The sequence below is a fragment of the Micromesistius poutassou genome, assembly GCF_964030765.1.
Source record: "Micromesistius poutassou genome assembly, chromosome: 15".
Classification (NCBI taxonomy): Eukaryota; Metazoa; Chordata; class Actinopteri; order Gadiformes; family Gadidae; genus Micromesistius; species Micromesistius poutassou.
The window spans coordinates 10,689,923-10,705,574 of record NC_140285.1 but is presented as its reverse complement, the minus strand read 5'-3'; the positions used below and the strand labels follow the sequence as shown (position 1 = coordinate 10,705,574).

Genomic DNA, 15,652 nt, shown 5'->3' with positions numbered 1-15,652 from the left:
ATTTAATTAATGATTTAGCATCACTTTTGCCCAATGGAATGTGAATATCTGCTTGGTCTAATTCCAGTGCTTTTTTAGCTAATTTATCAGCAATTTCATTGCCATAGATTCCATAGTGGGCTGGAATCCAACAGAACTGAATAACTAATTCCAAGGCTTATAATATTTAAAAGAAGATGCTTTACCTCTATTACCAAATATTCACGTATTCAATTATCTGTTATAAAACTTTGTAGTACTGCCATAGAATCAGTACATATAACTGTATATGAACTGTCATCTCTATTGAGTATACTGATAAAAAGTCATTCACTCTATATCCATATCTTGCAGCAAGTTTCGTCCTGAATGAAGCACAAGGTAATGGCTGTGGGCGGAGCTGGACCTTCCAATCCGGATGTGGGCGTTGTTTGACGTCCAACTCCGCCTTCCCGCAGGCCGCAGCCGTTACCTTCTCCATTGAACGCTTCTCTAAGACCGGAAGTGTGGCTGTTGTGCTTCCGGAATTGAATTCAGACGGCGGCTGAGCAACGATGGCGAGCGGTCCAGGGAGACAGGGTAGCAAAGTTGTTTCCAAAGCGGCAACGGGCGGTGCGGGGGGCGCCGGGGCTGCCGGTGCACCCCCGGCTGTCCCCCTCGCCTCGCCGCTCATGGGGAAGAAAAAGAAGCCGTTTCTGGGGATGCCTGCCCCGCTGGGCTATGTACCCGGGCTCGGCAGAGGGTACGTCTGCCTCGCAATGCTGGATGCAGCTAGCGTGCTAACCAGCTAATTACAAGTTGTTGTGACTTTTGTAACCCTGTTAGTGATTAGTGCTGAATCGGTGCAGTAACGCTTTAACGTGCAGCGTACATACATATTACTAATTTACCTGGCTGTAAATAAAAGCGTACACATGCTAACATATAACGTGACACATGCAATGACATAGCCGTGGCTGTTTAACAACTCTTGTTTACAGTCGTTGATCTAGAAGCACACAATTATGTGTCACTCGATTGCTGACCTTTTTAGTGTCCCATAGACCGATTTGTATCTCTTGATCCCCCTCAGTGCTACTGGATTTACCACCCGGTCCGATATTGGCCCCGCTCGGGATGCCAACGACCCGGTAGATGACCGCCATGCGCCCCCGGGGAAGAGGACCGTTGGGGACCAGATGAAAAAGAACGAAGAGGATGAGGAAGATTTGAACGACACCAACTATGACGAGGTTGGTAACCCTATAGTATAGTTGATGAATCTGATGTTGTGCTGAGTGTGGAAATGGGCTGTCTATTCAATGTTCACTTGTTCTTCCTTACTACGTTTCCCGTAGTTTAACGGTTATGCAGGGAGCCTGTTCTCCAGTGGGCCCTACGAGAAAGATGATGAAGAGGCAGATGCAATATATGCCGCACTGGACAAAAGGATGGATGAGCGGCGCAAAGAGAGGAGGTGGGAGGAAAACCTATGTCTCTACCAAAAACTGCCTTTGCAAACTATTTTTTCCATAATGCTGACATACCTTCTTCCAGGGGGTCTTCTATTTAAAAAGGATGCTATGTTTTCAGGGAGCTACGCGAGAAGGATGAAATTGAGAAATACCGTATGGAGCGACCAAAGATCCAGCAGCAGTTTTCAGATCTAAAGGTACAGTTCTGCATGTAAAATGAACTGCAACATGTATGGCTAGCACGGACGTCCTAATTGAAGGACTTAAGGTTAACATCCACTTGGTCACATTTTGTGCCCATTGAGTTAACCTGTAGGCTTCCTTGACCGAGATGTCCAACTTTTTCCTTCTCTTTTAAAACTCATGTCTTTACTGCCAATATAGGCCCCATTTAAATGTATTTTACGTATCTCTTTTTTGCACTGGTTTTGCACCATGGTTACCCCTTATCATCCTGGTTTTGAAATAAGTTTGCCCAGCCTAACTTTGTGGCAAGAGTTTCAATTTGACCCCTAACTCTGCTTCAAGGACCCTCAACCTGTTCCTTACCTTCTCATTTTCCCATTGGCCATCTCTTTGTCCTCCTCCTTCTTATTTTCTTACCACAGAGGAAGCTGGCAGAGGTGTCGGAGGAGGACTGGCTCAGCATCCCAGAGGTGGGCGACGCGAGGAACAAGCGTCAGAGAAACCCGCGCCACGAGAAGCTTACACCTATGCCAGACAGCTTCTTCTCCAAGCACCTCCAGTCTGGCGACAAGAACACCACCGTGGACCCACTGCAGGGGGTAAGTGTGAGAGCACGGATGTCTTGCGTTGTACCTTCTCGATGGTGTACTAGTAACACAATGCACCAGCAGGGGTCAGGCTCTTCCTCTGCGGAAGGCAGGCAGACCCAATGCATAGCCCAGTTGATTATGAAATAGAATTTCAGTTGTTGTTGTCTCACCAGTTATCAAGCCCATTGAGCCGACATGGAGTGCCATGGTTGTGTACATGTTGTTACATGTTGTGTATTATTTGAATCGTCCTTCCTGCATATGAAAGATACAAAAAGCAACCACCTTTTTTTCAAAATGGCTTTTCTCCCCATGAAGGACATATTTGACGTATATGCCTCTCCCATGTCCATTAATGTTGCGTACTCTTTCCCAACCAGCTGGGCGGTTTGAACACCCCCTACCCAGGCAGCATGACCCCTGGAACCGGAGAGTTGGACATGAGGAAGATCGGCCAAGCCAGGAACACACTCATGGACATGAGGCTTAGCCAGGTAACCTATAGACCTATAGATAGGTAGCCTATAGACGGTGTCTATTAGAAGGAAATTATTGTCTTATTTTAAAACTGCACTATGTACATTTTACCATTAGCATCCTTTTATTGGCTTGAGTTGAGATACAGCTAGTTCTAGCTGTATCATTAGTGTTACCGATAGGGCAAAAGTGGATCTCAATAAAAGTATTGATGGAGAAAATTATTTCTCTACATATATACTCATAAATGGGCATCTTATTATTGAGAAACTTTCTAGAACATTTAGATCTGTTTTAATGGGTAAATAACTGCAGTGGAAAAGCTGCATTGTGCCGCTTTTACCATTACAATGTCGGATGTTTTGTACGTCTGTGTGTAAATAAGTGACACACAGGCAGGGCCGGAGTGGGAACCATTTTCAGCCTGGGAGTTTCAGGCCCATACCGGCCCACTTTTTTTAGGGGTGGAAGAATTTGAATAAATGAACAGCGCAAAACTCTTACTATCCCATTTTATTGTATATTGGATCGAAGTTTGGCAAATGAAAAATCCACCTCAAGGATCAGTTTAAGAAAAAACTTTTAATTTGGGATATATATATATTTGGGATCATTTCAATGAATCATGTCAGTTCTATGTGTGGGTTATCTTATATCAAATAATTAAAATACATTTTTTACAGTCCTCTCTACCTGTCCCCTCAGTCCTGTCCTCTTCGTGTCTATCGTGTTCTCCAGCAGCATCAGACAGGCTGGACTGCTGCTCTGAGGCTACCAAATATTTTATATTGATATAATTGACTATCTATCACGTTTGTTCTGTCTTTTATATATTACATGAAATATGTTGTCCAGTTTGCCTCTTCAGTGTCGGACTGGCTTATCTCTTCTGATGGTTGGGTTAACTTATACAGATCATGCTAGAGTTTACATGTTGATTTTCACAAATTATATTTGTGATTCGTCATATGGCTTAACAAAATAAACTAGACTAATTATGAATTGGTTTAAGCTTGTATGCTCAGGTTGGAATTGCAAACATAGCACAAATAGCTAAATGATATGTTGCTAATTAATCATTAGATCCACATCTCTCTACCGCCTGCAACTTGTGTCTGTCCTCTAAACATGTTGTTTATTTTGGCACATTTGGCGCACTTCCTCCAGTGCCCTTCTTTTTTAAAATCTGGCCTTTTCGGCTCCTCCTGGCTTTTTCCTGCCCTCCACAATCAATGACACTTGCCGCTTCTGTTCTCGTTTTCTCTTCTGTCCGCTCAAGAAAAGACATGAACATGGACCAAACCAACTCAAATAATTGGGAGGGGTGAACTACCGTACATTGTATAATCCATATTATATATACTGCGATGCTGGGGCTGAAATATCAGATGAATGAAGAACGTCTACTTTAGGAGAAGATAAAATAATGGTCAAAGTAATTTTTTTCCCAACCAAAGATGCCCAAAATACATTTGAAAGTGGACCGGCCCACCGGGAAACCTCCCAAACGTCCCGATGGCCACCCCGGGCCTGCACACAGGAGATACAGTGTCTCTTTTATTCAGTGTCTGTTCTTTATTCACAGGTGTCTGACTCAGTGAGTGGACAGACGGTGGTGGATCCCAAAGGTTACCTGACAGACCTCAACTCCATGATCCCCACCCACGGAGGAGACATTAGGTGAGGGCCCGCATGGCAGGAGGTGGATGGAGGAGAGGATGGACATGGACACACAAATATTTCATTATTATCACATGACCCGACTCTGACTCTGACCCGCTTTTATGTTCACGAGCCTACTGACAAGTATCCCTTTATCTTGTAATGTGATACATGGAATTATACAAAATCTTACGGGATACTTTCCACATCAACTGATTTGGGGTACTGATGTCTACTCTAGACGTTGCGTGTACATATAATAATAATAATGCAACACATTCAAATAACAACGCATTATCCCCATCGCTAATGCCACACAGCAGGCCTCATTAATTATCCATCTGTCTCCACATGTAACCACGTCCTCCTGTCCTCCAGTGACATCAAGAAGGCTCGTCTGCTGCTCAAGTCGGTGCGGGAGACCAACCCCCACCACCCCCCTGCCTGGATCGCCTCCGCCAGGCTGGAGGAGGTGACGGGCAAGCTGCAGGTGGCCCGCAACCTCATCATGAAGGGCACCGAGATGTGTCCCAAGGTGAGCTCTCTAAGATTCTCCTCCATAATGCAAGCTGCTCCTGCCGCTAGGCACAGATGTATGGAAGCAAATCACTGCCGTAATGTTTTGAATTATAAAAGCTATTGAAGTTTGTGTATGGAAATGTGAACACAATTTCATTTGTAACATTGAAACATTATACTTTGAAAACAAGGTCATCTGAATTTATTGGTCTTGAATTGGTCTGTACCATTTCAAAAACATGAGTAAATAAATAATAATAATCTGCGTTCACTAATTCAGATACAAAAACTAAAAAAAAAATGAAAACTCATGTACCAGGGCATTCCAAGGAAAGGCCTAAGCAATCAAGACTGAATGTTATCAAACCGTCTGCCGTCATCATAGCTGTTATGTTGTGTGATGACGGTTTTTGAACCCCTGCAAAACCCCTGTGCTTATTGAGGTCTGAGTTTGAATATACATAACTGACATAAACCGGACAACCTTTTTTACCTGTTAGCCATCGATTTAATTCTTGAGCATTTTTCTTTGATCACTTGACTGACTCTAGTAGACCGGCAGTAGGTTTGATGCAAACTGTCTCAATTACTTAGGCCTGTCCATGGATACACCGCTACTGCATTTGCATTTTTATGGCTTGAATTTTCTGGTACGAATTTTGACCACTTGTTTTCAAAGTATAATATATCAATGTTATGATTTCAATGCTGTTTAGATTTCCATTTACAAAATTCAATGGCTTTTAACATTAAAAATATTACGGCAGTGATTTGCTTCCATATAGATGTTTTTCTAATCTCTATAAGACTCAGGTATTTATAACTATTTAGTGTTGGGTTTTGTTTGAGGGTGTTTTCTTTGTAGATTATGTATTACTTTACTCTAATTTAAATTAGTTTAGGTACAGTCTGCAACATTTATTGTTGAACTTAGAAAACAATTTGCTGCAGCTAATGATTGATTTATAGGATATTTGCTGTGTGTGTGTGTGTGTGTGTGTGTGTGTGTGTGTGTGTGTGTGTGTGTGTGTGTGTGTGTGTGTGTGTGTGTGTGTGTGTGTGTGTGTGTGTGTGTGTGTGTGTGTGTGTGTGTGTGTGTCTCTCCTACTGACCACCACCCGTCCTCCCTGTGTGTCCCAGAGTGAGGACATGTGGCTGGAGGCGGCCAGGCTGCAGCCGGGGGACACGGCCAAGGCGGTGGTGGCCCAGGCGGTGCGCCATCTGCCCGGCTCTGTGCGCATCTACATCAGGGCTGCGGAGCTGGAGACCGACGGCAGGGCCAAGAAGAGGGTTCTCAGGAAGGGTGAGGCGCTGTGTGATGAGAATGAATGCGTTTTTATATAGAATGAGATTCATGGCATTCAAATTTGATGACACAGTTTTTGTTGCGTTTGGAGTCTTGTCTGGGGACGGGAATCTGCAAGGACGTTATTAGTTATTGCTTCTTTTGGTGCACATACGATATGTATTTCGATACAATATTAAGGTTTATTGTATGATGTTATCTCTCGTGTGGTTGAGTGTATGGGTTTAACATTGGATTCTGGTTCTACTGATACGCCATTGTTTTTTAAATGTTCAAACGGAACAGAAAAATGTTGATGCAGGAAAATACATCCCATCCCAGCATGTTTTCGGCCTTAAAAACATTGCTACTTGTAAATTGTTTGTGGAATCAACCTGACAATACAAGTATTTCAGAATAACCACTTTCCCCCTCACCCCCATCCCTACTGTGCAGCCATGAATGAACTCGTAACCCCCATTACCAATGAGTTTGTTTACATGCATGCAAATATACAGATCGCAATCAGCATAATTCAATTTTCTGCCAACAGTCAGACCTGCGCATTTGACCCAGTGTGAGATGAGTGGGTATAGAAGTGAGATGAGAAAATAACATTCCCTGCTCTGGAATGCACTACCCCCTGACATCCGCAACACCGACTCCATATCACAGTTCAAATCAAAACTCAAAACTCACCTTTTCTTATCTGCCTACCCCCCCTGATCTTACCTTCCCACATCACCACATCACAATCACCCATTGTCCACCTTATTTTTACTGTTTGATGATTGTTTTTGTTCTGTACGGTGTCCTTGAGAGCTTTGAAAGGCGCCTTCAAATAAAATGTATTATTATTATTAAGAGGATGATGGTGACTATCCCATAATCCCCAAAATTCTAACTTTAATCCCCCAGTAGGACAGGCCACCACTATTTTCCAGTTGGTCTTTTTGTTGTTTATTCATGAATAAACAACAAAAAGACTGAAAAAGAGTGGTGGTTAAAGTTAGAATTTTGGGATCATGGGATAGTCACCCAACATCCTCTTATGTTATTTCCTCATCTGACTTCTCACTACTGAATACGCAATAGCCGTAACACTACAATTTGGTTGGAGCAATGGAAAGACAGTAAACATCTTAGTTGAAATATGACCTGATCACTGAGCTTATTCAAAATACTACTTGCAAGACTGAATAGTGAGTGGGATGAATGAAAACACTGTTTTAATGCCAAAAGAAGGTCACTAATATGCCCCGCGAATAGTCTTCTACAACTATTCTGAATCCGTCTTTTGTCTCACAAATGGATCCGCCAATGCCCCAGTCTCTGCCCCCATGCACTCACAACCCAGACTCCACAAGGGTTAGTGCCCTCAGGTTTCACACACTGGCAGCTAGTTCTCAACATTCCCCAGTGGGGGGATTTGGATATTGGGCTTACTCTGCAGAAGAATGTCCTCTACTTGTCCCAATTTGCGCCCTGATCTCTGTGGTTATATAATATACCAGCACTGCGACAGTACTTATTCACATGATTTGCACCCTTGCAACTCTGTCCATCTGGTGTACTGCTGGTTGTTTAAAACATCTAGTTTACACTTAGCACACAGTACATTGCATAATCCTGCATTCTTGGTATTTTTCTTAACGGCCTCTACGTCCACCTCTCGTTTGCAGCCCTCGAGAACGTGTCCAAGTCGGTGCGTCTGTGGAAGACGGCCGTGGAGCTGGAAGAACCCGAGGACGCCAGGATCATGCTGAGCAGAGCCGTGGAGTGCTGTCCCACCAGTGTGGAGGTACCGCAGTAGAGTCCTAACCCATACCAAAAATCAACCAATCAGGGTGGCTCTCCTCTGGCCCCGGCATCACGCATTCATCAACCTTTCCCCTCTGCCTCCTCCAAGCTCTGGCTGGCGCTGGCTCGGCTGGAGACGTACGAGAACGCCCGCCGCGTCCTCAACAAAGCCCGCGAGAACATCCCCACCGACCGCCACATCTGGATCACCGCCGCCAAGCTGGAGGAGGCCAACGGAAACACGCAGATGGTGGAAAAGATCATCGACAGAGCCATCACCTCGCTGGGCGCCAACGGCGTGGAGATAAACCGGGAACAGTGGATACAGGTGTGTGGGTGTGTCCATGAGAGATTCAACAAAATGGTCGACCTGTAAATAGGAAACACAATCGTTGGTGTTTTTGTTCAATTGGAGGGTATGGGTGGCATGCTTGTTCCACATCATTTACAAAATGAAGACACTTCAAATCACAATCAAATCACTGTACGTTTCTTATTTCTTTGGGACTAAAAAGGAAAGGAAAGTAAAGGAATACCTCCATGAACTTCCTGTTGACCTAGCTTCTGTTCTGTTCCTAGTGAGAAATTACGACCTCAAAACGGACTCTGCAACGCCTAGTGCCAAGTTACACAAAGGAGAAAAAAAAAGGAAAACAGCTATTTCAAAACATATTGGCAGAGCTGAAGAGATTTGTTTGTGTTATTTCTCTCGTGTTGCCATAGATGTTACAGTTTAGCCCAAGGCATGCTCCGTTTAGAATCAACTATGAAGGTGATAGCCACGGTAATGGCCACCCCATTACAGGAGCAAAGGAAGGCTATTATCAAGAAAAGCATGTCATGCCTTGCTTCCAGATAGCGATGAAACATGCCAGCTGCTCGGCTCACTGTTGGCCGGATTTCATGCTGTCTCGTGCGCACATGAGGCATGGGCTACTGTTTCTGTTTCTGTTTCTGTTTCTGAAAGCAGGAAAAAGTATCCAGGGTTTTACAGTCAAATGTATCTGTCTATAGAGTAGGTTTTGATAGTATGGCCTAAAATTGGTGTAGGAAAAACAAATGATCGCTCGACCCTTCAATAAATAGTCAATAAAACGATCAGCAAATTGGTCCAAGCCTAGTGCTCTCCCACTTCTAGGCTGCCTCCTAAATGAATTGTGGTCTTCTTCTGCGGCAGGATGCAGAGGAGTGTGACAAGGCGGGCAGCGTGGCCACCTGCCAGGCCGTCATACGGGCTGTCATAGGGATTGGCATTGAAGAGGAGGACTGCAAGCACACCTGGATGGAGGACTCAGAAAGTGTGGGTATCTTCACCGTTGTCATCACCGTTCCCCCTGGGGCTGTTTCTTTGGGTGTTGACATTATGCTTGACGTCTGTTTGTGTATGTGTATGTGTGTGTGTTACAGTGCGTGTCCCATGGAGCTCTGGAATGTGCCAGGGCAATCTACGCCCACGCGTTGCAGGTGTTTCCCAGCAAGAAGAGTGTGTGGCTACGGGCTGCCTACTTTGAGAAGAACCATGGCACCAGGTATGGTGCAGCAATGTCCTCATGCATTTCTGGCGTATCTCATCCAGTGAGTTGACTGGTGATTGATGATACGGCCGAAACCGGCTGCTGCAGGCTCCATGAGCTGACCTCTCCATCTTCATTTTCCTGTCACTCCCAGGGAGTCTTTGGAGGCTCTGCTCCAGAGGGCAGTGGCTCACTGTCCCAAGGCGGAGGTGCTGTGGCTGATGGGAGCCAAGTCCAAGTGGATGGCCAACGACGTGCCCGCAGCCAGGAGCATCCTCGCGCTGGCCTTCCAGGTGCCCCACTCACACAAGGCACACCCCCGCCATATCTATGGGGCTCAGATCACATCGGTCTCTGTCACTTTGGCTCCTGCCGTTTCCCATGGCCTCTGTGCGTGTGTGTTCCTCTCCAGGCCAACCCAAACAGTGAGGAGATCTGGCTGGCGGCCGTCAAGTTGGAGTCCGAGAACAACGAGTATGAGCGAGCCCGTCGCCTGCTGTCCAAGGCCCGGAGCAGTGCACCCACGGCCAGGGTGAGCCTGTCAGGGTGTATTTACTCATTAAGAGGGATCTCAAACCCTCTTCTTTCCAGTCCAGAAGGTCTTCTATTTATTTTATCATTGTTAATCAATGCAAATAATAATAATTGTGATTCATATAAATACAAAGGCAGCCTTTCCTCACTGCTGGAGGTCTACAGGCAAGATAACACGTTGTGTACTTTTGACCTCCCTTATTGTCACGCGAATCCCCTATTCAGCACATCAATTCCGGATGCATTCTATTTTGGCTGTCAAGGGCAGCCATGTATGGCCAACTCTGCCCCAGATTTGCCCGATGTGTGTTTGGTTACCCATCTGGCAATTATGGGCTTTTAGTAATCTATATTCTTGAGTGTTGTGAAGAAGCCTGAATGGTGCGGTTATAATCAAGTTGTTGCGTAAATGCCGGGAATCTCTGTCAGGCCCAGGCTTGCACAACCCATACACTTTGAACAGCTGGCAAGACTCTGGCTGATAGTGCTGTTGAAAGCTTCTGACCTCCACATCAGCCCAGTGAAATTAGACCTTTTTTTTTTTTTTTTTCCCGGTTTATTTAAGTTATTTTTTTCCACAGTTATTCCCAAAGACAAATCCAAATCCTGAACACAAGTTTCCTCTGAGCTGCAGGACCGGTAAAATAGGGCTGCTCCCTAGTGATGTGACCACCCAATGATGGTGTGAACGTAACAAAGTTGTACAATGTTGCTTGAGGCCACGACCGTGTGAGTGTCTGTGAGTAATAAGATAATGCAGATTCAGGCTTTAATAAAACCCTAATATTTTTGACAGATTTAGAAAATAAGTCATCTTTTATTTTGCAAGCAATTCATTTAGACGCAGTAGATGTTCATGGACTGAGAGCACGTTGTGGGAAACAGTCTACCTTGTTTTCAGCCAGTTATGTTGTGATGCCAGTGTTGATTTATTTATGAGGTTATCTTTTACTCGCAAACCTCTAATGTAAATTAGCTCATGGGCTTTACATCATGACAGCATTAGGAACTCAAGCCACGGCTTTAAATTTCGTAAAACATTTTTGTTCAGTAACCCCAACGACCCCAAGAAATGTGGCGGATGGCAAGTCACGCGTCAGTTACAGATCGGTCGGCGGAAGTCCATCCAAGTCAACATGTATTTGTGTCCCTCCCTCCCAGGTGTTCATGAAGTCGGTGAAGCTGGAGTGGGTGTTGGGGAACATCGAGGCTGCCCACGAGCTGTGCTCCGAGGCCCTCAAGCACTACGAGGACTTCCCCAAGCTGTGGATGATGAGGGGCCAGATTGAGGAGCAATCGGAAAACAATGACAAGGCCAGAGACGCCTACAACCAGGGGGTGAGGAGGAGGAGGAGGTGGAGGGAGGTGGGAGAGAGGAAACTGTATTTGGCGCAGCCGGTCTTCTACCATGATGAGGATACAAGCCCTGGCCGGGCTCACTGTGTTGGAATGTTTTTAGTTTGAGTTTGAATCGAGCGCCGTTGTCTCTGGTCTCAAGTGGCGTGGGTCTTGTTGTGTCGCTTCCAGCTGAAGAAGTGTCCCCACTCGATGTCCCTGTGGGTGCTGCTCTCTCGTCTGGAGGAGAGGGTTGGACAGCTCACCAGGGCCAGAGCCATCCTGGAGAAGGCACGCCTCAAAAACCCCCAGACCCCGGAGATATGGTAAGACAGCCCCCTCCCCAAACCCTTCCACCACAACACCGCTATTCTCCTGCTTCATCTGAGCTGTGAGGATCCCAAGCAAATACAAACGGGGCCAAGTTTTTGACATATTACTAATACTGAGAAATTATGTGCTTTAGCAGTTCAATGTGTTTTACACTGTACACTACGGTCTTTTTCAGGTTGGAATCGGTCCGACTAGAGTTCCGGGCAGGACTAAAGAATATCTCCCACACCCTGATGGCTAAAGCCCTGCAAGAGTGCGCCAACTCTGGTGAGACATGAGAAATGGTTACATCGGACATATCTAGAACTCATGGTCAAACCTATTTGATCTGGACTGATGTGTTCCGTGTTAAGATCTATCGTTTTCTTACTGATGTGGGTTAAATCTGTGACTACTACTCACAGAAACGGGAAGTGTCCCCCTAGGTTACGGTGCTAGTTACTCCTGTTTTTCTTCCAGGCATCCTGTGGGCTGAGGCAGTGTTCCTGGAGGCTCGGCCGCAGAGGAAGACCAAGAGCGTGGACGCCCTGAAGAAGTGTGAACACGACCCCCACGTCCTGCTGGCTGTGGCCAAGTACGGCTATTCTTGTCCTCCCTGTTTCGCCATGTTCTCACAATAACTGTTTATTCAGACTATTTTTGGTCTTACTGTCATTCTCAACCAGGCATGAAACAGAGCTTTTTAAGTCCACTTTGCCTTAGGATATTTCCCCACATTGCTGTAACCATCAAGGAAAGGGCGTGCACGACCACGCCACATGACCACGTGCGTCTAATGGTGTTGGTTTTATTGCCCCCCGCCCTCAGGTTGTTTTGGAGCGAGCGTAAGATCACCAAGGCCAGAGAATGGTTCCTGAGGACAGTGAAGATCGAGCCAGACCTGGGAGATGCCTGGGCGCTCTTCTATAAGTTTGAATTGCAGCACGGCACAGAGGTAAATATGCCTCGGGTGTGTGTCTAAGTGTAGGTATCCTTCGAGCAATATGGCTTAGCCCTACCCCCTAAGGGGGAGCGTTTAAGCGTCTCAGCTATTTTCTAGAGTGTGCTGCTTCATAGAAGTGTTGTGCGTTCCTCCATTTTCTTTTTCATACGAAAGTGGCTGAACAGAGCAGAACATAGTTTATACTAATCAACTATTGCTGAATAAATACATACTGTAGGACAGTACCAATAATATGCTTTCACTAAGATTACATTTATAGCTTAATTTTTTTACTTATTTAAGTACTGCAGAAGAAAATAATCCTGATTAGGCCTGGGCGATATGGCTGAAACACATATCACGATATAAGTTGATCATATTGATAAATATCGATAACTATTGATCATTTTAAAGACCTAAAAAGACTAGGAATTACCTTGCTGGATTTAAACACTTCTTCATTGATAAATACTTCAATGTCGATACAACAATGAAAAACACACTTATTGTACATAAGTATGGAACCCTGTAGTGCTGGGCGGTATACTAGTTCACACTGAATACCGGTGTGTATTTTCGTTATAAGAATTGTCAATTTACCGCCATATTGGCCCCTAGGTGGCGCTATACCAACTGTTCTAAAGTGCAAACTTTGCACAAGCAGCACAAGGATCCCAGGTTTTTCGACTTTGACAAAAATCCTTTGGCACATATCATCTATGGCCCATTATCTTCAATCTGACATAAGGATTAGTCTGTACAATAAAGTTTAAAGCACCCATGAGCCAAAAGGGGTGTGGTTAAAAACGCAAAAATATTTAATTGCTCATATCAGCATCAAGTTGGACTCCTATGATGTTGACCCAGATACAAAAGTTGTTCGGAATCAACATTTTTTCAAATGGGGTGTGGCATCGAAATGGGCGTAGCCTGTCACTAAAATCGCCACAGTTCATAGACGCAATGTTTGATTTGAGCGGGACCGACTTAGGTCCCGCTGACCGTTAGGGACCAAAGTTCCAACTGCTCAAGTAAAATTTTCCAATTTTCGATTGGAAAAACAACATGGCCGCCAGACGAGGGTAAATCACTCTGCGGAGACCGTAATAGTTATGAATATGAAATTCACAGGACACGTGTAGACTGGTGCCTGTAGCTCACATACCAAAATTCGTGTTTGTCATGTTTGTAGCACCCCCTACAGGAACTTTAAAAAGCAGCCGCTGCGCCACGTTTCACCAATATGTATAAAAATCGGTAGGCACGTATAACGTGCCAATACCTACAGAAAAGCCTCTTGGACCCATGCCCCAAATCCCACCGGCTAAGTCGGCTATTTTAATTTTTAATTATCACTTTCGGCGGAAATTTTCACTTTTTCGTCTTGTATTTCAACGAACTCCTCCTAGGGAATTTCTTGGATCTGCTTCACAATTGGTCAGTACAGTCAGAAAATGGTGCTCAACCAACGCCTTATAACATTTGACTATGTTGAAAGGCATGTCCGTGGCGTGCCGTCAAAGTTGGCCATTTTGAATGGAATTTTTTCACTTTTTCGCCTTGTATTTGAACAAACTCCTCCTAGGGAATTTATCTCATCTGCTTCTACAGATTAGATAAATTCGCGAAAAATTAAAATTAAAACTGCGTGCAGTGATGAACGGGACCTCGCACCGGCTTGCGGCCGCGTCACGTGCCGTCGTAACATGTGCGCCGACGTGTGCGGACATGTTACAACGGCACGTGACGCGGCCGCAAGCCGGTGCGAGGTCCCGTTCATCACTGCGCGCAGTTTTAATTTTAATTATTATTATTTTTAACAATTTATTTTTAATTAATGGTTTAGACTAATCAAAACATTAGTTGTTGTTAAATTAGTCCTTAGTGGCAGCACTAGTGAACACCTGATTATGCATGAAAAAAAAAAATACCATTACATACCATGAAACCGTTTTTTGGTCATACCGCCCAGCACTTGAACCGTGTTTGTGTAACAAACCCAGCTGCTACATTCCAGTCTGGTCCAGTCTCTTATATATATATATATATATATATTGATGTTGATCAAAAGTCTATCATGATAATTTATTTTTTTATTGCCCAGGCCTAATCCTGATACTCTGAACCCTGTATCACTCTATGGTCAACAACTCAATGGTCGTCCATGAAAGCACCACACAGAAATGCACAGGACACACGCACGTCCTTATCTTCCCCCCCCCCCCCCCGCCAACAGGAGCAGCAGGAGGAGGTGCGTAAGCGGTGTGAGAACGCCGAGCCGCGCCACGGCGAGCTGTGGTGCGCCGAGTCCAAACACGTCCTCAACTGGCAGAAGAAGATCGGAGAGATCCTCAGCCAGGTGGCTGCCAAGATCAAGAACACCTTCTGATCCCGGTGCCGTTCACACCGCCAATTACAAGGGAGTTTAGCAGAACTCGGGCGCTCGGCACACATTAAGGGAGGGGGGGGGGGGGGGGGTGACCATGGGCTGTGATTCATGCTCTTTTTTTTTTTCACTCCCCTTGCGTACAGTGATAAAGACAGTGTACTACAGTGTACTCATTCATTTCGGCTTTTTTTTATTGGTTTGGTTGTGCTCCATCTGGCTGAACTGTGGATAACAACGAAAGAAATGTGTATTTTTATGGGTTAATTTTGTCTTGTTATATTTTTGTTTTGTGTGCTTAAGTAGACTTGACAGCGTGTATAAACGTATCATTCTAGGGAATTATGTTGTTGATTCTTTATTTGTGATGCATTCTGTTTGACTGAACCCCTGCAGGTTTTACACAAAAATAATTAGTCTTGTTTATTTTATCTCTTTCCAACTTAGTGGGTGGGTTTGAATCCCCCATATTATTAAAACTCCGAAAATGATCATCTTTTACTGTCTGACCCTTTTCAATATATTGTAGTTTATCTCTTGTAGAGGGTAGGTATAGGCCTACATAATCTATTGTAGGCTAAGTGTTGCGTGGATTTCAGGAAACTGTATTTAAAAAGATACGTTTGAACTTTGCACCACTCAGAAACGAGTTTATGATTGAGGAAGCTTGACTTGA

The 15,652-nt window shown here is 44.8% G+C and overlaps 1 protein-coding gene across 1 annotated transcript; it reads left to right on the top strand.

Moving 5' to 3' along the window:
• Positions 1-516: 516 nt before the first annotated feature.
• On the top strand, positions 517-15,043 carry prpf6 (PRP6 pre-mRNA processing factor 6 homolog). Its single transcript, XM_084480371.1, has 21 exons — positions 517-721; positions 1,052-1,211; positions 1,317-1,435; positions 1,552-1,630; positions 2,042-2,218; positions 2,590-2,703; positions 4,272-4,366; positions 4,727-4,883; positions 6,008-6,170; positions 7,835-7,953; positions 8,062-8,280; positions 9,130-9,252; positions 9,360-9,481; positions 9,621-9,759; positions 9,879-9,998; positions 11,162-11,338; positions 11,528-11,661; positions 11,844-11,935; positions 12,128-12,242; positions 12,476-12,602; positions 14,827-15,043. Exons 1-21 carry the CDS (start codon positions 534-536, stop codon positions 14,977-14,979), a joined length of 2,892 nt encoding a protein of 963 aa, XP_084336497.1. The 5' UTR covers positions 517-533; the 3' UTR covers positions 14,980-15,043.
• Positions 15,044-15,652: the final 609 nt, after the last annotated feature.